This window comes from Panthera leo, chromosome F3, assembly GCF_018350215.1.
Source record: "Panthera leo isolate Ple1 chromosome F3, P.leo_Ple1_pat1.1, whole genome shotgun sequence".
NCBI lineage: Eukaryota > Metazoa > Chordata > Mammalia > Carnivora > Felidae > Panthera > Panthera leo.
In genome coordinates this window covers 13,060,484-13,085,360 of record NC_056696.1, presented here as the reverse complement: position 1 = coordinate 13,085,360, position 24,877 = coordinate 13,060,484, and the positions used below count along the sequence as shown (strand labels likewise).

The following is a 24,877-nucleotide window of genomic DNA, read 5'->3' as shown; positions in this document are numbered from 1 at the left end:
TGACCTTTTTAGGGTTAATATATTTTAAAGGAAATTTAATTTACTTAAAAAAGTCTTTCAATTAATGATTTAAATTGACTTGGCCTATTTACTAAATAAATACAACAAAAAGGGAATAAGAAATATTAGAATATGATTTTAATAGGAACAAGAGAAAGGGTATATATTCCTTAGATTTCTTATTTTCTTACTAAGTTTGAGAGGTTTTTTAAAATATTTTTAAATTTTAAATAGGTCTTTTAACAGTTATTATGTTTTGTAAGTATTTTCTCCTTTTCTATGACTTGTCTTTTCATAAAGCAGAAGGTTTTGTTATGAAGTCCAGTATATCAAAAAGTGTTTTTAATAGATTGCATTTTGGTGTTGTACCTAAGAAATATTTGCTTAACTCAAGATCCCAAAAAGTTTTCCCCATTTTCTCTGAGAAATTTTGTAAGATTTGTGTTATTTTTGTTTTAGTTTAGGATATCCATATTTAGTTAATTTTATATGTGGTACAAGGTATGGATCAAGATTCATGTTTGAATATAGATGTCCAGTTGTTCCAGCCCCATTTGTTGAAAAACCTGTCCTTTCTCCACATAATTGTCTTTGCAATTGCTTTTGTACTTCTGTTGAAAATCAATTGGCTATCTATGTGTGGTTTTATTTTTGTACTCTCTCGTATTTAATTTATCTACCTGTCTGTGCTTTCACTGATATATCTTTGTCTTTATTACTGTAGCTTTATAGTAAGTCTTAAAATCAGATAGTATAAGCCCTCAAATGTTATTATTCTCTTTCAAATTATTCTGGCTATTTCATATTGTTTACCTTTCTATATACATTTAGAATCAACTAGTCTATTTCTTAAAAAAATAAAAATAAAAAATCCTGGAATCTTGACTGGGATTGCATTAACTCTATCGGCAGGATTCAATATATTAACCATAGTGGATTTTTCTCCATGAGTATGGTATAGCTCTCCATTTATTTAGAAACTTCTTGATCTCTTCCATCATTTTATGGCTTTTAGCACATATATTTTGCACATATTTTGTTAGATTTATACCTAAGTGTTTTGGCATTGGAAATAATAGGGGTTTTTTTGTTTTGTTTTTTATTTTAGGGAGAGAGAGCATAAGCGGGAGACAGGGGCAGAGGGAGAGAGAGAATCTTAAGTAGGCATTATGCTGAGTGTGGAGCCTGACATGGGGCTCAATCCCATGATCCCAGGATCATGACCCGAGCTGAAATCAAGAGTCAGACAACTCAATGACTGAGCCACACAGGCACCCAGCTATAGTAGTTTTTAAAAAAATAAATGGTTTCCTGTTATTGACAGATAGCATACAGAAGTTACATTTGACTTTTGTAAATTTTCCTCGTGTCCTATGACCTTGCTGAGTTCAGCTTTTCAATTATAATGACTCTTTGTAGATTCTTGGAGATTTGCTAAGTAGACAATTATGTTATCTATAAACAAATTTTTATTTCTTTAATTCTAATCTGCATGTCCTTTGTTTCTCTTTCTTTCTTCCTTTCTTTCTTTCTTTCTTTCTTTCTTTCTTTCTTTCTTTCTTTCTTTCTCTTATTGTACTGGTTAGGTCCTCTAGTATGATGTTAAAAAGGAATGCTGTAAGTGGATACCCCTTTCTTTTTACTGATCTTAGGCAGAAAGCAATTCTTTTACTATTAAATATGATATTAAGTAGGTTTTTTTGTAGATACTGTATCAGTTTACTTAAGTTCTATTCTATTTCTGGTTTGCTGAGACTTTATCAGGAATGGATGTTGGATTTTGTTAAGTGTCTTTTCTACATCAGTTGAGATGATCACATGGTTTTTCTTCTTTAGACTGTTGATACAGTGAATTGTGTTAATTGACTTTAGATAGAGCCAGTCTTGCATTCCGAGGAGAAACACCACTTGGTCACGATATATTATCTTTTTATATATTGTTAGATTTGATTAGGTATATATTGTTGAGGATTTTTGTATATGTGTTTATGAGGGAATACTAGTTTATAGTTTTCTTATGATGACTTGGTCTGGTTTTGCTATTAGAATAACAGTGTTCTTATAGAATGAGTTGGGGGAGCATTCTGTTTTTAATTTTTCTGGAAGGGTTGGTGTAGAATTGGTATCATTTCAATCTAAATATTTAAAAAAACAATGTTATTTATTTCTTTTTGAGTGGTAGCTTTGTAGTTTTAATCTTTCAAGGAATGTATCCATTTCATCTATGTTGTCAAATGTATGGGCAAACAAGTTTTTGTACTTTTTCCTTCTTACGTTTTTAAAGTCCAAAGGTGTGAAGTGATTATTCCTCATATCATTACTGATATTAGTAATTTGTTTCTTTTCTCTTTCTCTATCTCTTTTTTTGTAAGTTAGTGGTTTGTCAATATTATTGATATTTTCAGATAGCCAGCTTTTGGTTTGATTTGGGGAATATATTTTCACTGAATTGAAAATTCTAGGTTGACATACTTTATAAATATCACTTCATTATTTTCTGGCTTTCATAGTTTTTGACACGAAGTGTGAGGTAATTCTTATCTTTTGTCTTCTATATGTAATGAGTCTTTTATTTTCTACCTGCCTCCAAGATTTTATCTTTGCTTTTCAACAGTTTGAACATACATCTCTCTAGGCACTTGTGTGTGTGTGTGTGTGTGTGTGTGTGTGTGTGTGTGTGTGTGTGTGTGTTGTATTCTACTTGGGATTCTCTGAGCTTGTATGTGTGGTTTGATTCTTTCCTTGTTTTTAGAAAATCCTTGGCCATTATCTCTTCAAGTATTGCTTCTGTCCCTTTCTGTGTCTCTTCTGCCGGATTTCAGTTATACCTGTTAATCCATATGATATTGTCTCATGGCTTTTTGATACTGTGTTGTTGTTTTATTCTTTTTATTTTTAAAATTAAAAAAATATTTAGTTCAATTTGGAAGATTTCTATTAATCTACCTCCAGGCTTACTTATTCTGTCATTAGCTATATCACATCTGCTTTTGAGCCCATGAAGGTTTTCTTCATTTCTGTATTGTGTGTGTATGTGTGTGTGTATTTAACATTTCCATTTAATTCTTTTAGTATCTTTTTCTTCAAAATTCTCTGTTCATTCATGTTACCCATTTTTTTCCAGTAGAGCCTTTAACATATTAATCATGTTAAATTATTACTAAATAATAATTCTCTGATATGATTTTAAATTCTCTGATAATTATACAGGTCATATCTAAGTCTGGTTCTATTCACTGCCTTCAGTGGGATATTTTCTTGCTCTTCATGTATCATAATTTTTTATTGAAACCTAGACACCATGTGTTGATTAGTACAGATTGAGATAAATATTATTTATGTCTGGAAATAGGCAGACTTTATTTTCTAAGCCTTTAGTCATTCTTGTCAGGAGTTACCTTCCACGTCTTATGGGCTCACACCCACGTAGCATTATGCTGTCTTTGGTACGGGGTATTGGTTGCCAGAGGGTTTTTCTCAGTGTTCATGTTCCACCCTCCACTTCAGACTTTCCCGGTGTGTCTGTGCCTCAAAGAGGACCTCTCACTTCATTTTAACACTCTCTCAGCAATGTACTGCTATTACTTGTTACTTGGCTTTTGCTAATATGGTGCCGGGTTCAGAGAGGGGGAAAGAGGAGATTTTTTTGTTGTTCTGATTTAGCCTTCAGGCAGTCTTAGGCTGGTCCCATGTCCATAGTTATACTTGTCAGCAGTGGGGCTTCCGCAGTCATCCCGTCAACACCTCTCCTCTGGAAACAGAGGAACGGAAAAGAACAGAAAAGAACCGTTTCTTTCCCCCAGCTGCTGTGGGTCTTTACCTGTGTTTTGGATGTGACAGGTTTTGTCATATTTACCCAAGAAGCTTAATTAAGTCTTTTGTTTTTTAGGGGAAATAGGAGGAAAAGATCTGGGCAGCATTTTATGCCTCTTCCCTAATGGCAGCCGTTCCCCTCCCTGAGGCCCCCTCGACTAAGGGGGAAGTTTTCTTCCATGTCCTGTTCTGTCCCCAGTTTTTCTTGTGACCTTCCGATCAGGTCCCAGAAAAGACCTTGCGAGTGGTTGCAAACACCCTGAGCATCTGCAGCGTCACATTTCTATAGTCAGGCTTCTTCACAATTTATTTAAAATCTTCCATGCAATCTTCTCTCCCAGTTCTGTGGCAACTCTGGTTTTTTCCAGTGAACCACCCTGTGTATATAAACCAGCGCTCATGGCCCTTCTCTCCTTCAGGGTACCTACCTTCCTTATATTTCAGGCCGGTTGATTTCCTTGGAACCTCAGCTCTTTGATGTTTTGTTTTGTTTTTTAAATGTTTATTTATTTTTGAGACAGAGAGAGACAGAGCATGAATGGGGGAGGGTCAGAGAGAGGGAGACACAGAATCTGAAACAGGCTCCAGGCTCTGAGCTGTCAGCACAGAGCCCGATGCGGGGCTGGAACTTACGGACCGTGAGATCATGACCTGAGCCGGTCGGACGTTTAACCGACTGAACCACCCAGGCGCCCCAATGTTTTTTGTTTTTTTTTTAAGTTATGATTTTATATCTGGAATTTTCTTCCAGTTAGGGTGGGAACCACATCTTGTCCAGATTTTTATATCCTAAAAGTAAGTTTGAAGTTCTGCCTTTTTTTTTTTCTTTTTCAGAAGATGGGATATACTTTTTATTCACTTTTATATCTCCCACCCTGTCCAGCACAGGGCCAGACACATAGCTCTGCCTATTTTTCTTAATCACTATGCCTCTACTTGACTACTTCCATAGCATTTTAATTAATCTCCCTGTTTCTATTCTTGCCTCCTTCCAATACATTTTCCACTTTGTAATCAGAAGGATAGTTTTTAAAGAGTTCCTTGAATGCTGAATCTTCCATATCACCCCAAGGCCTTTGCACATGCTATTTTTTTTTCCATCTAGGCCACTCTTTCCTCTGCCTCTTCAGTTACCTTTAGATAACTTCTGTTCATCCAGGAGATTATTTTTCCTTAGAGAAGACTTCTTTGATAACTCTTCACATTGAGATTATATCAGATCCACTCATATTTTTTCATGGTACTGGCTTTTGTTTAAATCTTAAGTAACTGTATAATAATTTCTTTATTTCACTCCTAGAATATAAGCTCCATGAAGACAGGTATCATTTCTCCCTTGTTCACCAATACATAACTGGGACTTAAGAAATATTTGTTAAATGAATAAATGAAGCTTAAAAAGTTGTTATTTACTGTAATCAGTGAAGCTAGAGATAGAATTATGGTTCTGTATAAATTTGACAAATCTTTTTCACTGGCCTCTATGGAAATTGTAGGAAGGTAACAAAATATTTACCTGGCCTACTCAGAAGATTAAACTAGGAGAAAGGGAGAACCAAAATTAGAGTCTTTGGAGATGGATTTGTACTTTTTAATGAAGAGCTCTAGATATGATTACAGTGTGGCTGTGGAGTGAAGATAGAGGTCTGAAGGAAAAATCATTGTTGGTTTGTCAATTTAGTATTTTTTAAGAAAACCAGTGTTCACCGCTTAGCATGGAATGAGAGGGAAAAAGGTATATTGAGGGCTCAGTTAGCAATGTGACTTTTATGAGGTCAGTGAAAGATTGCAATAAAGGTATGGCAAGGCAAATAAATGCTTTAGTTTTCTAATACAAGAAAAGTAGAGCAACATCACTCATAAGTCTTTCGGTAATGATCGAAGAAACATGTAATGTTTCTCTCCTTTTTAGCCATTGCTTTGTGACAGAGGTGTGAGATATTTTTATAACCAACTTGTTCTGATTGCTACCTTAAGAAAAGTGAATATTGGGGCGCCTGGGTGGCTCAGTCGGTTAAGCGGCCGACTTCGGCTCAGGTCATGATCTCGCGGTCCATGGGTTCGAGCCCTGCATCGGGCTCTGTGCTGACAGCTCAGAGCCTGGAGCTTGTTTCAGATTCTGTGTCTCTCTCTTTCTCTGACCCTCCCCTGTTCATGCTCTCTGTCTCAAAAATAAATAAATGTTAAAAAAAAAAATTTAAAAAGAAAAGTGAATATGGGGCTTATGTTACCAAAAAAGTTCTGTCTTCTATGAGTTCTCACTGTAAAGCAGGCTTCTCTCGAAACAGTTTTATGATCACCTAGATTGAGGGTGAGCAAACTTCTGTGAATGGCCAGGTAGTCGATATTTTAGTCCTCATTTGATGTATTTATTTTTGGTTCATGTGGTCTCTGTTGCAGCTTCTCCTCTCTGCTGTTGTAGCATGATAGCAGTCATAGTCTGTAAACGAATGTGAGTGCGCTCTAATAAAACTTTATTTACGGAGACTGAAATTTGAATTCTAAACATTTTCATGTGTCATGACATATTATTCGTTTGATTTATGTTCAACCATTTAAAAATCTAAAAGTCAAAACCATTTTTAGCTCTTTAGCTAGTTTAGCAAACTAGCGATAGTTTGCTGACCCCAACCTGGAGTTTCCACTGTTACTCGTAGACCAGCTTCTCTCCTGAGGTTTTGTTTGTTGTTTTTTGTTTTTTTTTTAAGGTTTATTTGTTTTTGAGAGAGAGAGCGCAAGTGGGAGAGGGGCAGAGAGGGAGGGGGACAGAGGATCCTAAGCAGGCTCCCCGCTGACGGCAGCAAGCCGGACATCGTGGGTCTGAACTCCCAAACCGCAAGATCATGACCTGAGCAGAAGTTGGAAGCTCAAACTACTGAGCCACCCAAGTGCCCCTTCTCTCCTGAGTTTTATAAGATTTTCAAATATCAGATGACTACCAGGTCAAATTAAACATGACAAAAATAAATTTTTTTTTTGTCCTCTTTGTCCTATACCCGCTTTTCAGTTTACAGATCTTAGTTAATGAACCCACATTATCCTTATTGACTGTGCAGAAAAGGGCTTGGGATTGCTCTCCTTAGATAGGCCTTCTCAGGAGGCTGACCCGTGGCTGGCATCTGGGAACTTGGATTTCAGGCGTGTTTCCACTGTTCCCTAACTGATAAGGGTCGTTTACTGTGCCTGAACTGTTTGCACAAGCAATGTGGTTTTTGCTAAACACCTGCTTTCCTTCTGGGAATCTAGAATTTTAGTTTGTGCTGGCATAGGGTTCCTGTGTGACCAGCCCCCAATAAAAACCTTGGGCACTGAGTTTTAGCCTCATTTCAATATTGAAGCACATCCTGGATGACTGTGTGGGGAGAGGATTCTAGGAAATTTACACCTCTGGACTTTGCCTCCATGTGCCTTTTCCCTTTTATGATTTTGCTTTGCCTCCTTTCATAATAACAAATGACAGTCACGAAGGTGACTGCATGCTGAGTCCTGTGAGTCCTTCAGCAAATTACTGAACGTTGGGGTACTCTTGGGGACCCCCATCACATTGACCAGGACACAAACCTGAAAGTCATCTTCAGTGCTTCTACTTCACTTCTCATTCAGATGCTTTGACCATATCTCCTAAACATCTCTCACATTATTTCCTCTTCAATCTCATTGTCCTTTCTTTGATTCAGACTCCAATCACCTCTCACTTGTCTACTGCAAGATATTCTTAAGTGCCTGCTTTCGATCTCTACCTATTGCAGACTATCCTTATATGATGTCCCTTACTCATTTGTTTGTGTCCTATTCTGTGTATGCATATGTGTATGTATGTATTTATATATTGATCTTTATGCTACTAGTCTGACCACATCACCCTCTGGACTTAAAATCATTCAAAGCATTCTTCTTAGCACTAAAAGTTTTTTGTGATTTGTTCAACATCTATTTAATAGGCTCCTGCCATTCCCCAACTTATATTTTATACTATGTCCATACCAAAGCACTTGCAGTGCCCCAAATAAGCTATTTTATGCCTAAGTGTCTAGCCACTAGCTTTTCTACCTGGATCTCCATTGCCTTTCTTAACCAGAGAGTAAATTATTAGACAGTTTTAAAAACTTTATTCCTAATTTGAAGTCTTTTCTACTCTTCTAGATAGCTTGGTATTCTTTCCATGTTGCTTCAAGAAGACTTCATGCATTCCATTTTTATTACATTGGTTTTTGTTTTTGTTTGTTTCTTTAGAAACAGCGTGTGCACATGTACTTACAAGAGGGAGAGGTACAGAGAGAGAGAGGGAGAAAGAGAATCTCAAGCAGGGTTTATGCCCAGCGCGGAGCCTGACTGGGGCTTGTCTCACGACCCTGAGATCATGACCTGAGCCAAGGTCAAGAGTCAGACGCTTAAGCAACTAAAGCCACCCAGGCACCCCTATATTACATTGTATTTTAATTATTTGTTCTATTTGTCTGCTCTGTTTTTAGACTGTGGAATCCTTAAAGGCTAAGACATGATCTTGTTTGATCTAGCACAGGGCCTGGCACTTTGTAGGTGGCATTCAAGAATGTGTTTTCAAAGTCTCAGTGTCATTTGGCTTCCAGTTGACACTATTAAGTGAAGGAAGGATGGGATAATGTAGAAATATGTGTTTTCTCCTCAAAAGTTTGATTTTACAAAAGTTTATAGATTAAAATGAGTAAACAGATTAACACGTAATTATAAAATAGATCTACCTAAGGGTAAAAAAATAATTATTTGTAATCTTTTTTGTCGTATTGTACAACTGAACCTCACTGCATTTGTATTATTGTATTACATAGGTGGAAATGGATATTGTTGAAAAACTGGTAAAAATGATACCCTGTGAACATGAAGATCTGCTGAATATCACCCTACGACTTTTACTCAACTTATCCTTTGACACGGGACTGAGGAATAAGATGGTACAAGTTGGACTGCTTCCCAAACTCACTGCACTCCTAGGTATGTCTTTTAAAATCTAATGATGGGGTTGCTTGGAATTTCCAACACCATTGGAAAATTGAGCTCTGTGTTGAAGTCTGCTGAGCAAAAATCATTCTGTATATGTTCTTTGATTGGGAACTCAATACTAAAAATAAGCAGAATGAATGAAAAATGATGTGAGCCAGGATTTCCATGGTGCTATAGAATGAAGGAATAGAAACTTTTAACTCTTACTTCATTTCACTTCATGTGAAAGTGAAAATATAAAAGTACTACCAAGAAAGCAAGAAGGAAAAATTACTTTCTGTTTAATAGTATTTTTAAAAGCAGGTATCATTTAAATCTTACATTCTGCCATACTGTTAAAATATTGCTTTTGAATACACAAATTTGTGGAGCCTTTTTGTCATTAAGTTGAAAAGGGCATTTTTTAATAGCATGGGTTAGAAAATATTGCATTGGCAGATTTAGTTAATAATACATTGTTTTCTTTTAACTGTTAGCAAGATAACTATATAGCAAAGATGGATTGAATAATTAACTCTTAATGCTCACACATAAGGCTTCTTGGAAGAGGATTAAAAAGTCCTTTATGATCTGTTCAATGTCTGTCTTCATAGGTACTTGCTACTCCCCAACAGATACTTTATTATGTTTATACTGCACATATAACATATATTGAACATATATTATACTGAACTATATAGTTCTCTAAACAAGCTCTTTATACCTAAGTACTTGTCCACCTGCTTTTTTTCTCTACCTGGAATGCCATTGTGTTTTTTAACCAGAAAGCACAATTCTTACCCATCTTTTAAGACTCCGTTCCTTTGTTCAGCACTGCGGTTTCATTTTTTTTTTTTTTTTTTTGTAGCTTTATCCTTGTTTTCAAATATTTTTTTAACTGTTAACCACTAGTAGTGTAATAGAAGAGAATGATTTAAAATTAAGTTTATTCTTAGCTGTCTAATATCTATGAATCTAGTCTCTCATTGATATCATTATTTTCTTTATAATACTAGCAATAACATTTATATTGAATGTTTACTGTGCCAGTCATTTTGTTTTGTGCTTTCTTTACATTATCTCGTGGGATCCCTGAGATCTTTACTCACATCTACACAACTGATAAAAGGCACAGCCCACATTCAACCTCAGTTGTGTCTGTTGCCAAAGTTGGATTTCTTAACTACTACATTAAACTACACTGTGTAGTATATTAAGTAGACCATGATTAAGTAGAAAATCCAATTCTCCAACACCCCTTAAAATAAAGGAAGTTTTCAGGAAACTTATTTCTTAATCCTTTTCTCAGAATAGGAAAACCTTTCACCAGTCAGTCCAAGAACATTTGGCCTGTTGACCAGTCCACAAATATTGCATAGGACTTTTATTATACAGTGTAGAAGGAACTCTATTGAGAAGCACTTTCAAAAATTGCTTTTGTGGAACCAAAGCAATACATTTAACAAGGAAACAGGAAAACTTGAAAAGTAAAATTGATGGCACTTTGAATTTAATTCATGTAATCCTTTATCTAGCATGAATCTAGCAGAATTATGTATCAGATATTTGGTTAGATTCTCATTGTATGCAGATGAGTAAGTTATATTTCTTGTCCTGAAGGAGTTCATAGGCTATTTGGTTTATTCTGTATTTAGTGACCTACTTTTATGAAACAAATGATTTAAGAGAGATTTGGGGGAAATTACGAACAGGATACGCAGTCTATATTTTATTAACAAATAGTAAATTTTGTGATATGAGATATAGCATTTAATAAAATAATTTCTTTCATCTCTTCTAGAGCTCGATTTCTGGAGTCAGATTGTCTTATTAGAATTATGGCTGTCTTTACTTCTAACTATGTTGTGTTGGGCAAGGTACCCAAACTCTGACCCAGTTTTTGTCCATCTCTAAGATGGGGATAATAATTATAACCAACTTAAAGTTCTTTTGAAGCTTAAATGAGGTATTGTATTACAGAGTGCTTAAAATAGTACTTGACACATAGTATCTTCTTAATAAATATTAGCTATAAATCATTTTTTTACCATCATCACCATCATCATCATTACTTAAAGTGGACATTCTATAAGTGTTGCTGACTTACCTTGATCTGAATACAAATACCTTCAAATAGGTATTATGTCTTTATTGACAAACTAGGTAGCTTATTTATTTTTACTCTCCTGGGATGTGTGCGGTTTGATTCAATTTCAATTCAGTAAAATGTTGAAGATCTACTATGGCAAAACCCAGTGTTAAGCACTATAGGAAAATATTTTTCAATCTATGGATATGTTGAAATTCAAAAGAGAGAATGTTTCCTTACTGGTCCTTCATCGGCAAAATGCCATTTGAGATGCACATTGACTTTAACCAAGGTGATGTTTATAAAGGAAGAAGAATAGAGGCTGTAGAAAGTATTTCAGGTAAAGTGACCAACATTACCTAAGGCATAGATGGTGCTAAGCCAGTGTGAGGAACAATAAGAAGATAGTAGGAGATAACTTTGAAAATAAATGGAGTTTATGTTCTTTTGTGGTATTATGAAGGTTAAGACTATGCTAATAAGTTATACTGAATTTAGCTGATGGTGGGAATCATTGCAGGTTTTTAAACTAGTTGGGTCACAGAGTACTGCTCTAGAGAAATTAATCTGACATTATTCTATTGGATGGACTAGAACTAGAGTCTGCAGAAGAGCATAATAGTCTATTATAACAGCAAGACCAGAAGTACAGGAAACATGGACTAGGAAAGAGGTAGTATGTCAGATGTGAGGCAAAAGAAATACATATTACAGGTAGACTTAATGTGACATGCTTACTTTTTGAATGTAGGTGATGATAGGAAGAATTCATACCCCATGACTGTTAGAAGTCTAGTGCCAGGGACAGAAAAAGAGAAGTGTGAGGGAAGTAGTTTGAGGAAGCTAGCAATAGATTCAGTGTGAGACATTTTGGAGACAAATAGAAACATAGGTCTATAGGTCCGGAGGAGTAAGGGTTAAAAAAGGAACACTTACCTTATAGAAGAAAAGTGGGAAGAGGAAACCACTAAAGGAGACATAACAGCCAGAGAAATGTGTTTATTTTTTGACAAATACATAAAAAGTATATCAAGTTTAGGCCGTTACTGAGAAGCCATGATAATCTAGAACTCGTCATGCTTCAGAGATGAGGAGGTTTTGAGTAGGAAGAGCAACTGAAAAGTGTTTACCTCGTTTGAGTTATTCTTTCAAAGTGTTGTTACTTCGTTATTTTCTTTGAAATATCATGAATTCCTAAGGCATCGGGTTTTACTACACCAAGGAAAGTAAAAAGCTAGTATTATTCAAATCTTGCATTACATAGGTAGAAGTAGAAGATCTGAAAAATTTCTACCTCTGTTATCTGTAAAAACAGATTAAAAGCAGAATGATTTTGTTGAGATGCTTATGGGTAGCTTACCTTCATAACTTCTTGGCTTACCTTTGTATGGTAAATACAATAGGTTGATAGTTAAATCCTCACAAGAACAGCCACAAAAATTTTCTGGGAGAACAAATTGAAAAAAATATGGAATGGTGTTGTGATTTGAATAATTGTTAAAAGTGAACAGAAATTTGGGTACAGCTCAACTTTTTTGCCATTTGGGGAATCAGTATACTTTGTAAACTCATGACAACTTTGATCTATCTGAGGACTAATAAGTAGGCTCTAAAATCCTTCCTCTTTAGGTAAAGATTATGTCCCATCTTTTCTTCCCTTTTTGTTCACTGCTCACAAGTTACTGAATTTTCACCTAAGCAATTTCTTTCTTTTCAAATGTTCATGTATCTTTTGCTTAATAACTTTGTTTAGTTCCACCTTTTCATTCTCCACTTACAAGCCATGGAAGCAATGGCAACCATACATAGTAAACAAAAGAGAATATCTACTGATATTCCAGGATCAAGGAAAGGGAGAAGATGTACATATTGAAGAGAAATTAAAATATACTAGAGAACAGTGACTTCAGCTTCTGTAAAATGCTTCAGAATGCCTATAAGTATTTAGAATATACAGGTTACATCTGTTTACGTATCATACATTCTTTTAATTATTTTAAAGACACTGTTGTTTTCTACTTTTTCATTTAAATTATGAGTTAAATAAGCTTCTGTGGGCCTTTTATAAGGTGAGCCTATGGGGAAAGAAAGCATTTCAAATTCCAAATAACTGATTTCAGTATGAGTTTTTAGAACATAGCCATTTTGTAAACTTTATAATTGTTTGTATTTATCATCGTCCAAAAATGGCCCTTTTATTCATCACTTCCCACGAAAAACCTGTCAACTGTATTAGTGGAAGACAAGGCTATGATTATTAATAAACAACCTTAAGATCCCAGTACGTTAAGACACATCAAAGATTTACTTCTTCCTCGTATTACATATCCATAATAAGTGAGTACCAAGTGTTGGTCCGTGTCACCATCAGAGACCAAGACTAACAGAATCTCTGGGTCACCATGGCACCAGGGAAGAGAGAAAGAGAAAATGCAGAGTTGTAAACTTCTCTTGAAGACTTCCACTCTGAACTGACAAATATAATTTTTGCTTACACTTGGCACTGATAACAGCAAGTCACATGGCCATGCTGAACTTTAAGGGGTTGGCAAATGTTTGGAAGGATTAGAACTAGAATATTGGTGCGTTAGCAACCTAACAATCCTGAAAGGTATTTTCCAGTTTTTATGAATTTTCTTTTACTTATTTTTTCAGATTTTTATTTTTATTTTTTATTTTTTAATGTTTATTTTTGAGAGAGAGAGAGAGACAAAGTGTGAGTGGGGGAGGGGCAGAGATAGAGGGAGGCACTGAATTCAAAGCAGGCTCCAGGCTCTGAGCTGTCAGCACAGAGCCCGATGTGGGGCTCAAACTCACGAACTGTGAGATCATGACCTGAGCCAAAGTTGGATACTTAACTGACTGAGCCACCCAGGCGCCCCAGATTTTTATCTTTAAGTAATCTCTATGCACATGTTGAGGCTCGAACTCACAATCCTGAGATCAGGAGTCACATTCTGTGCTGACTGAGCCAGCCAGGCACTTCTGAATTTTATTTTAGCTGAGTTTCCAGGATTACCAGAATCTGTTAAAAAAATACATCCTGAGACATTATAGCAATACTACCATATGTAGTGTATCTAACTACTGTAGTACCACAGAGCACATTAATTAAAAGCTAGAATTCTGGAGCCATACTATATGACTTTGAATATTGGCTTCATCAGTTATTAGCTATGTGATACTGTGTAAATTATTTAACCTATGTGTCCATTTTCTCATCTTCAGTATATAGATAATAATGCATGTTAATAAGGAAAGGTTAAATAAGAGTACAGCGTTAGGAAATTATATAGAATACAAACTATAGATATCCAAGGAATGGGTCTTTCTGATAAGAAAGTTTTCTCAGCTTATAACATTAAGGGTATTTAATCATTTTATATAAAGTTCTTTAAAATTGATTACATGTTTCTTTTCATAAATGTTTTCCTAAATGTACTTTTAATACCATAAACGTAATTTAAATTTTTATTGAGAAGTATAGTGTGGTGGTTAGTACGATGGGCTTTGGAACCAGAGTACCTGCGTTCACCTGCTATATGAGTTTTTTTAATCATTGAGTCAAGATAATTTATTATACAGGAATGTAAATATTACTGTGCTCAACTATTTCCCCTTACTAAATGGCCTCAGAATTCCATGTATTTAAATTTTTTATGTACAGGTTTTCTGTTTTCCCCTCTTATTTTTAGCTGTCACTTCTCATTTCTTCTGTTCCAGAAGCAATTCTATAGCAGCAATTTTCCTCTCTCTAATGATATATTTCTAATCTCTTGTGGTCTTGGAAACTGACAACTGAGCTTATTTGAAGTGTATATTTTGTTAAAAATGAATTCCAAATGAATGCCCAAAGGGTTCTCTTCCCAGTAACACACTCCTCTCAGTAAGGTTTATTGCAGACTTTGTAACATTTCTTTTAACTGTGAAGAAACCTATTTTGCTTGTTCTCTCTGCTGTGTCCAAAGAAATTGCATTGAGTGTATAAATGATTTGCTGATAAGCTATTAATAACAGAATAGTCATTTTTATACTTGTTAGTGTATATGTTACTTGTGTGGAAAAATAAATCCTTAACTCCTAACACAATAAACTAAATTTCTCAATTGAGCAATTCAGTGATATATTTAATATCTCTGGTGTTTGGCCACTACAATTATATAGAAATTGTAGTAAGGAAGCATTACACAGAGCATAGACTTTAAAGGGATAGGATATAATTAGTATAGAGCAATGACTTTCAAACATCTTTACCCCAGTCTATAGTATAGTTTACACTACAACCTAATACTCACATGTGTATGTGATATATATATGAATGTGTATATATCCATATGTGTGTATTTATATACATTACATTTTACTTCTTACATCTATTACAGATTTTAACATATGTAATTTTTAAAAATGTTCACAAAGCAGTATTTACCATTTCTGTGTGCAGTGAACTGTATTTTCTATTTATTTTCTGATCATTGTTTATTCTACTTATGACTTATATTAATTTTGTGTTCTGATTGATTTGACATTCATTTGGAAAACATTGAACTATGGGAAAGTGATTAGATTTCTTTCCCATCGAATGTTCAGAAATCTTAATCACTGTCTCTGCTGGATTTTTTGTGTGTTGAACAGTAGATTATCTAAATTCTTCTAGGTTATTCTTGGCAAGCAGTGATGGGAGTGATGCCATGGAATTGAAATTTTTTTTAATGGAAAAAACCTTTTGTAAATCAAGTATTTGAAGAATTTGGGGTACATTTTCTTCATTGTAATCACGGAGAAGGAATTAAAGAGCATAGAGTAGAACATGAGTGGTCAGGTTGGTTTTTTATTAGAAAGAAACTCAGTTCAGGTTGATAGAGGACTGAATTAAAGAGTTACCTATTTTATGTATAGAAATTGTTTATTTTTTAAAAGATGCAAAAAATGTAAAGCCACTTTTGTAGGGCTACACACGTGGAGAACTTTGCAGAAGTGAATTTTAAGGGATGCTGTTTCAACTGGAAATGCTATCAGATTTTAAGTAGGTTTTCTTTACTATTATTTGGGGACCCCATAACTGAAAAATCTTTTTATATTTAACGATAGATTATTTTAACTAGAGTACAATGAATCATGAATCTTTCAGGCTCTAATAAAGCTGTGCTATATGAACATTTAATCCCCTTCTCTTGCATCCTGAAACATTTAACTAGTACATTGCGACCCCTGCTGTTGTCAGAATTGCTGAATAACTGAGAAAAAAAAATGTAATTGAGGAAGATTTTGTGATTTGACTTACTTTTAAAGGCAGAGACGTTTTGTTATAGCTCATCTGTTTCGCCATGTGAGGCTGAGTGAAATGTTACTCAGTAAAACCAAAAATTATTTAAAAATATTGTCATATAAAGCATTTCATTTAGGGATTTTGAATTTAGCTTTTCTTTTGACATCAGGGACACAAAAAAGGGATTAATAAGGAATTTTAGAAATCATTATTTAAAATTTTCTTTCTCCACTTTTCCTGAAATTGATTTATTTGAATAGTTTTGATCCTTTGCTAGGCATAGAAATTCCCTCAAGGGAATAAACCTTATAAAATGTATAGGTCTCATCCTACGTATATGAATTTTTGCATTTGTTAAAACAAAAATGGACTAGTCACAGCCAGCCTGATGGTTAAAAATGTTTCAAAATTTTTGTTTGGATCCATGAGGACCCTTGTATCTAAGTATCCCTTTGTTTTTTTTAAATGCCACCAAAATTATCCCATTCTTTTTTTTTTTTTTTTTTTTTTAAATTTTTTTTTAACGTTTATTTATTTTTGAGACAGAGTGAGACAGAGCATGAACGGGGGAGGGGCAGAGAGAGAGGGAGACACAGAATCAGAAGCAGGCTCCAGGCTCTGAGCCATCAGCCCAGAGCCCGACGCGGGGCTCGAACTCACGGACTGTGAGATCGTGACCTGGGCCGAAGTCGGACGTCTAACCGACTGAGCCACCCAGGCGCCCCCAAAATTATCCCATTCTTACTTCATTTTTGATAATGTTACTTTCCTAAGATTTCATAAAGGATCCTAAACTTACCTCTGCTTACTATTTCAGTATCAGTTATAAAATCTTTTCAGTGTTATTCATTCCCGTGCTTGACACATCATTTCTTAAGCATAGAAACTTCATATTACCATCTGGGAGACCTGTCATAGCCGGGGGTTTCCGCAAATGTGATTATATGCAAATTGAATTGGACCTAGAAAGTTTGGCTTTATTTAGCCAATTGTTAGTTCAGTCAGGTTTTTTATGATATAGAGTTAATTTTTTTAAATGTTTAGAGATTTTTGGCTCATCTAAGAATCAAATCACTATAAAAAAATTCTCTGTCATAAGTTTTTAAGCCATTTGACCTTGATGGGTCTCAAGAGTGCTTCCTTATGTCAGAATATCCTGGGTTGGGAGTTGGCAAGGAAATGCTTCGTCATAGTGTGTTCTTCAGTTTCCTGGAGAATGCACTGATAGTGTTTCAAAAGTGACTTGAAAACTAAATGTTCCTAGCTTTTCATCTGATGCACCAGACAAATGTTTTTGCACCTCTCAGTTGCTCTGGCTCCGATGATTCATAAGCTAATAAGAACTGCTTGATGTGCTTGGGGATGATGTTAAGTAAAGGAGCAAGCATAAATCCCCAACTGAAGTGCATTCTTTGGGAGAGCCTACCTAGTTCATCATGAAATAGTTTGTGCAGAAAGCTTTAAACATCACATAATGGGAGAGATACTTTATTACAGAATGCATAATCAATATTAAAAAAAAAAAACTACCGTATTTCACTGGTAAACTCTTTTGAACAATTTTGAGTTTATTTACAGTATTCTTTTTCCTTTTTGAATGATATTGGTATGTATTTTAAAGTGAGTAATGTTCCAAGTTTTCCTGTCAGCTTTTCAATTTTTAACTTGATTTTCAAAGGGACTTAAACTCAAGGGAATAAACATACACATAAAATGTGTAGGTCTCATCCTACATATATGAAATTTTGCATTTGTTAAAACAAAAATGGAATAGTCATAGCCAGCCTAGTGGTTAAACAGATTAGATAGCTACCTATAAATTATAGGCAATCCTCACTTCCCACAGTTTCTCTACTATTTTGTAAGTTTTCCGCGTTTATCAGGAGACTGTAGGAATTCAGTGGTTAGAGAGCATCAGTTTTCAAACTTTGGTCTCAGGACTCTTTTCACTCTTAAAAATTATTAAGGACCTCCAAAGCACTTTTGTTTATTAGAGATTATATCTAGAGATATTTACTATATTCATAATTGAGGAAAAAATTAAATATTCATCTTAAAATAACAAAGTTGCTACACTTTAACATAAATATGTTATGAAAACTCTTTCCAAAACAAGACAAAAATTAGTGACAAGAGTAGCATAACTTTATATTTCTCAAATTTCTTTTTTTTTTTTTCATTTTGCAAATTTCTTTAAAGTCAGGCTTAATAGACAACAGCTGGCTCTCCTAGCTCCCTCAACACTCTGTCGTGGTATCATATTTCGTATATGTCTTAGCCTCTTATGAGAGAATGTGAATTTTAAAAAGGAAAGTAATATATTAGTATTTTATTAATACTAATATATTATTGTTATAAAAATGTTATAAAATGGTGTGACTTTGGGGATCCCCTTTAGGGATCCTCAGGCTGCACCTTGAAGACCAGTGAATTAGAGCATTCCTTTAAAGCTTTTAATTCCTGTTAAATGCATACATTCCTGATTGTAATAATACACCAGGAGTCTCAAATTAGCAGCTTAAATCCGGCTAGAAGACATGTTCGGCTTTACCAAAATATAGTCTCTTAATTTTAACTTTGGATTTCTAGGCATGATCCAAACTCACCCATTCCCCTGAGATAAACCTTACTTTCTCAGAGACAGTTCATTATATTTCTTGCCTTGCCCTTTAGACATTTTGAGTGTTCAGCCACTCACATCTTAGAATCATTTTTATCACTTTCTTTGGTGCTTTGTGAAGAAGGGTGGGGAATGTATGACATGATGTAGGAGAGTGGAAAAGGAAGACCCTGAGCACAGAGGGACAACAGCATACAGTACATTCTGGATAATTAACCAGTACTAGACTTTTCATGCTGCCCAGCAGTCATACTACATTTTCTTCTTTATCTGGTCCTCCCACTCTCCTAAGTGAGAGTTTCATTCCTATACCTTCTCATAAATCCAACACCTCATGTTCATCCTAGGCTCATTACCTTGTTCTGTTCCTATTTCACTATAGGAGCAGTCAGAAAAACTTCCATTTTGTTCCTGTTGCCACACTTACCCTCCTACCTCTGTCTGTACTTGGCTTCCCTCACATTATTCTGGATGAACTTGCTCCTAATCTCATCATTGACCAACATTCCCTCTCCATCCCATTCCCTGTCACCTATTCAAGGTTCTTGCTCCAGCAGTTCTCCTCCCTTGCATTAATTTTTCCCTCTCTGGAAGATCATTCCCATCGACATATAAATATGCTATCTTAATATTCTTCTTTACTCTCACTTCACTCTTTCATCTTTCAACTACCATCCCATTTCTCTTCTTCCCATTATTGCAGAATGCCTCAAGAATTGCGGTCATTTCCTGCCTCCCAGTTTCTCTCTTTTTTGCATGCATTCATATCCCTTCTTGTCTGCTCTGTGCTCTTTGCATCCCACTCCCTCTTTCTCCTCTCTTCTCTATCCAATCTCAATTCCCCCCTCCCTCACTGTTCTACACTTTTTAATCTTTTCCAGTTGGACTTTCACATACACACACCCCCACGGCATCACTGTGGTCAAGTTCCAGTGACCTCTACGTTGCCAAATCCAGTGGTCAATTCCCAGCACTCCTAGTACTCCATCAGTAGTGAACATTTGGTAGTTTCTCTCCTCTTCTTTTTTCATTGATTTTCCAGGACACAGTACTCTTCTGGTTTTTCCTCTAAGTACCCAGTCCTTCTCAGTCTCCTTTTCTGCTTCTACCTTATCTCCCCAGTCTCTAAACATTAGAACACCTTCCAGGGCTTAGTCCATAGAATTTTTCTCCATCTATACTTGCTCCCTTGGTGACTTCATCCATTCTGTTTAAATACTCTGCCTATATGGACGACTCCCCAGTATAAACAGAAAGATAGATAATTTCCACTGTTTTCAGTCTTTTCTCTCTCCATAAAATGGAAACTTTGTAATTAACCAGCCAAAACTGGGGAAGTTCTCCTTAATTTCTCTTTTTCCCTCTTACCCTCCATCCAGTCTGTCTGGGCAGTCAGCTCTGTCTTCAAAACATAGCTGCTACCACCCTGTTGCCAGCCCCATCTTCTCTTTCCTGGCTTAATAACAGTAGCATCCTAACTCGTCTTTGTGCTTCTACCCTTGCCCCACATTCTCTCCTTAACACAGCACACAGAGTGATCACGTTAAAATTTGAGTTAAATCGTGTCATTTCTCTGCTCAGAAATCTTCAATGACTTCCTATCCAGAGAAGAACCAAAGTCCTAACAATGGCCTACAAGCATTTATATGTTCTCTGTCAGCTCCTTACCTCTGTAACTACATCTTCTAGTACTCTTGTTTTTGTTCTTTCTGCTGAAAACTCATTGGCCTCCGTGCTATTCCTTGAACCCAGTAATGACACGCCTACCTCATGACTTTGACACTTCCTGTTCCTTCTGCCTAGCATGTCCTTTTCTAGTTGTTTGCACAGTTCATTCCCTCATGAAAGGGCTTTGCTCTCAGGTTATTATCTTTTTCCTTTTATTTTTATTCATAGCACTTAATCACCACATGATCTATCTTTCATGTAATTATCTTGTTTATTGTCTTCACCACACACCCACTATCACCACCATTCCCATTGGGTCCCAAAGACTATAAGCTGCATGAAAATATGGATTTGTATCAGTCTCATTCACTCCTACATTTCCAGTGCCTACAAAAATGTCTAGCACATTGTAAGTTCTCAGCAAATATCTGGTAGGTGGTTAGATGGATTAATGTATGAAAGGAGCACATGAAAGGAATGACCATTAAAAGAACTGAGCTTGAGTCTCCTTCCTTCCCTTCACCCCTTATTGGTTGGGTGACATTAGGCAAGTCAATAGGTGTGAGCCTTTTGTCCTGTTTAGAAAATCCATCCCACGGGATTGTTTTGCAACTCTGATGAGAGAATTGATATCTGTTTATTTCATAACTAAAAGGCCTTATACAAATTTTAGTTTTGATAAGGTGGAAGAAAAAGAAGGGAAGGTTTGAGGGTTAATGGTCCCTAAATGAAAAAAGATGAGCACAGTAAAAAGTCTTCTTACCTCATAGTTTTGACTATTCTATGCCTGGTTATAGGGGCTTTGTTGTAAACCGTGAAATAGCACTTGGATTTCACTTATAAGGTACAGATACCTTCAGTGAATTTTGTGATTCAAGGCAGGAATCTTCTAATACAGTGGTAACTCCAAGTATGGTCCACCGACCAATGCACATTCATAAACTGTTTTTTACTTGTCTGAAATGAGTAAATCCAGAAATTAAGAATCAGAGTTTAGACAATTTACAGCAACTTATGTATATAATATTATGTCTGCTGAGTATAATACATTTTTTGAACTTCTGTGTTGCATATATTTTCTTTAATTTTGTTTTCAGTATAATTTATAAAAGTGTTGGTCTCAGACACATGGGAGGAAAAATAAAAACTTGACCCTAAACCACAGGTAGTTTGAGAAGCACTATTCAAATAGATGAAAAGACAGGTTTGATCTTAGATTAGCATGCTGTTCTTTTAAAGTATTCAAAAGCCCATACATGCCCCTCTATGTTTATAGCAGCATTATTTACAATAGCTGAGATACAGAAGCAGTCCAAGTGTCCATTGATTGATGAATGGATAAAGAAGATATACACACATATACAAACACCACACACACACACACACACACACACACACACACACACACACACACACAGACACAGTGGAATATTTTCCAACCATAAAAAAGAATGAAATCTTGCCATTTGCAACAACATGGATGGAACTAGAGAGTATAATAATAATATTAAGCAAAATAATTCAGTCAGAGAAGGACAAATACCATATGATTTCACTCATATGTGGAATTTAAGAAACAAGACAAACAAGCAAAAGGAAAAAAATAAGAGACACATCAAGAAACAAACTCAACTGTAGAGATCCAACTGATGGTTATCAGAGGGAAGGGGGTGGGGGGCTGGGCAAAATAGGTGATGGGGATTAAGGAGGGCACTTGTCCTGATGAGCACAGGGTGATGTATGGAAGTATTGAATCACTATATTGTAGACCTAAAACTGTACCTTAACTAACTGGAATTAAAATGGAAACTTTTTAAAACCACCAAAAAGCGAACAAAATAAACAAAATAAAAAAACAAGCCAAAAACCCAAATGTTGAATCCAGCATCACAAATTACCCTGTCTAGGGATACTTCTTTAGTTCATTTATGAGCAGACAGGAGAATGCTTCCTAAAAAAACTGAGGAATTCGTAGTGTTACCTAGAGATGTTGGTAGCTTTTCAATATATATATAGTAATATAGTAATAGCTAAAGATCGAACTCACACGCAATAAATATTCATCATGTGCTTAACTTGCATTAGGCACATTCACAGGTGATTTATGAATCTCTGTGCAAGTTAACTAAAAAAGTTAACTAGCCCAGACATCTTTTTCAAGTTGCCCTTTAATCACCAGAGGCATCAGGTCATTGATACGTGTATAGCACTGCATACAACTAGTGCGAAAGTTTGGTCTGTAATTTAAATCTTGACTTAAATTTCTAGCTGTATAACTTTTGACTCTTCCAAATTTGAAAGTTGTGAGCATGCTAATTTACATGACTGGTTTGTGCTGAAACTAATTTTATTGGTTATGGCAGGAAAATTAGGATTCTGAGATTCAGTAGCACATCGTCACGCCTGTTTCACAGTTCCACATGAATCATTTCAAAAAGGACCCAAATTTCAGTCACAGCGTTGCTGGACCATATTGTCTTCACTGCAAGATAAATTAGGGTTTCTAAGGTGTTCTAAATGGATATAAATGTTTCTGCATTCTGTGAGTAGACCCAGAATGGTTTTGAGAGTAGGAATGGCACCTGATTCATCTTGGTCTAGATTACATTAGGTAATCTGGGTTTCAGGGCATTTTCCAAGGCTGTAGAAAGATTTTATCAGCGTGTAGCAAGTCAGACCAGGTCAAGAGTTAAGTGATAAATGTTTGATTTCTTCCGGTTGAGACAAGTCTGATTTCCCTTATTGTGGGAGATCACCAGAGCAGAGACTGTTGGACTCTAAACTTTGATCACTTAAAAATTAAGGGTTATTTCTTTTGACCATTCTGTCATATGTCCTTAAAAGAAAATTGAAACAGTTAGGTTCTGAACACCTTTGAAAGTCCCCCATAATATTATTTTTCATTATAATTAATGGCTTCATTTTTATTTTATCAAAAGGATCCTAAAATTAAGAAATAAAGCACGTCTTTATTTTGTGGAGAGAGTAATATGTAGTACACGACATTTTTTTGGCCTGTTTTATTAAAAATTGGTGGGAAATTGTCAGAATAATGTTTTCTAATTAGGAGGTGTTTTCCAGTTTTTAAAAACTAGGTTGCCTTTATGATGGTTTAAGAAACTTAAAGGAGACTTTTTAAAATAACTTCATTTGGCCTGTTTATTACAAAACTGTTATGGAATTTCACACATCTGTTTCAGTATGCAGCTCCTCATAGACTACTGCACTGTTTCTCAATTTTAATAGGCCTCATTTATCCTATAAATAAACCTACATTTTCTTACCTGATCAAGTGAGCAAACAATAGGGGTCAGATGTGGCAAACACTTTAACAAAAAGCACATGTTTAGCCGTCAGGGTGAGGTAGAGTCATATCAAGATTGCTTGAAGTTATTAATGGCAGTAAAATTTATGCTTCCTCCTGTTTTCCCAATTAAATCAAGAAGCCTTTTTTCTTAGGATTCTTCTATCACCAGCTGGTTCCAATACTCTGTGTGTGAATATTGCCTGGGGTGTCTCCATTTCTACAAGGTAAAAGCTGACTGAAGCACATTAAGTCAATGGTGTGGACCTGTAGGCTAGAAAGCAGTCATTGTTAAGGGCTTTATTTTGGTCCCTATCGTTGGTACCATAAGAGTGCACATTTTGTAGGGTGTATTATAAGTTGTTATAGTATGCTTTAGACATAATAAAAGGCCACTATAGACCAGGTAATAAAATAATTAAAATATGTTGCAAATATTTGAAAAAGGAACTCTATGGCAGAATGTGCGGTTGTACGTAAAATGAATGAAAATGCATCAAAAGTATTTGATTTTAGAGTACTTAGTGAATATCTCTTAATGTGACTGAGCTGTTGAGCTTACTGGTAGCTTTACAATTTCAGTTTTTTATAGTTTTTATATCAAGTCATTGGACACAAAAATCATTTATCCATGAAACCCTGTATCACAAGACTATTGTTACACTTGTTTTCATACTGATCATTGTAACCTACATTCTGTAATGTTCCCCCTTCAGCTCATGATTAAAAGCTCTTGGTTTTTATCTATTCATCTCAAATCTTTATACTGTGAACAAATGTATTCTAAAAAGGAGACTGTCCAGTATAGTTGTAGTCTTAAAAATGATCTCCTCAAATTCAAGTTTAAACTAAGGCTGTCTGATCATACTGAGCATATATATCTTATCTTCTCCTGGGGCCTTTGTGACTTCAAAGGGAGTTTTCTACTTTGAATGAAGACATGGAGTGCAAAAGAGAATGAGAATCTGGCTAATAATGTGGCCCATAACTTGTGTTCTCACTCTGTTTTTACAAAGTGTTGGGCTGGGTCTACTGCAGAAGCGGAAATTTGGCTTTGAGTTCTGGTGTTCAAACTCATATTTCTGCTTGACTGAACTGTGAATGGAAAATCCCAAGTGTCTTACAAAATTAGTAACTAACTGGTGTTTTTACTAA

At 35.5% G+C, this 24,877-nt stretch overlaps 1 protein-coding gene across 5 annotated transcripts in view; it reads left to right on the top strand.

Moving 5' to 3' along the window:
* Positions 1 to 24,877, top strand: part of KIFAP3 (kinesin associated protein 3) — a 181,304-nt gene that overhangs the window by 76,320 nt on the left and 80,107 nt on the right. For all 5 annotated transcript variants that reach the window (XM_042924555.1, XM_042924554.1, XM_042924557.1 and 2 more), the window contains one exon: positions 8,622 to 8,784. In XM_042924555.1, coding sequence (XP_042780489.1) covers positions 8,622 to 8,784 — 163 coding nt within the window. The remainder of the gene's footprint in view (positions 1 to 8,621; positions 8,785 to 24,877) is intronic.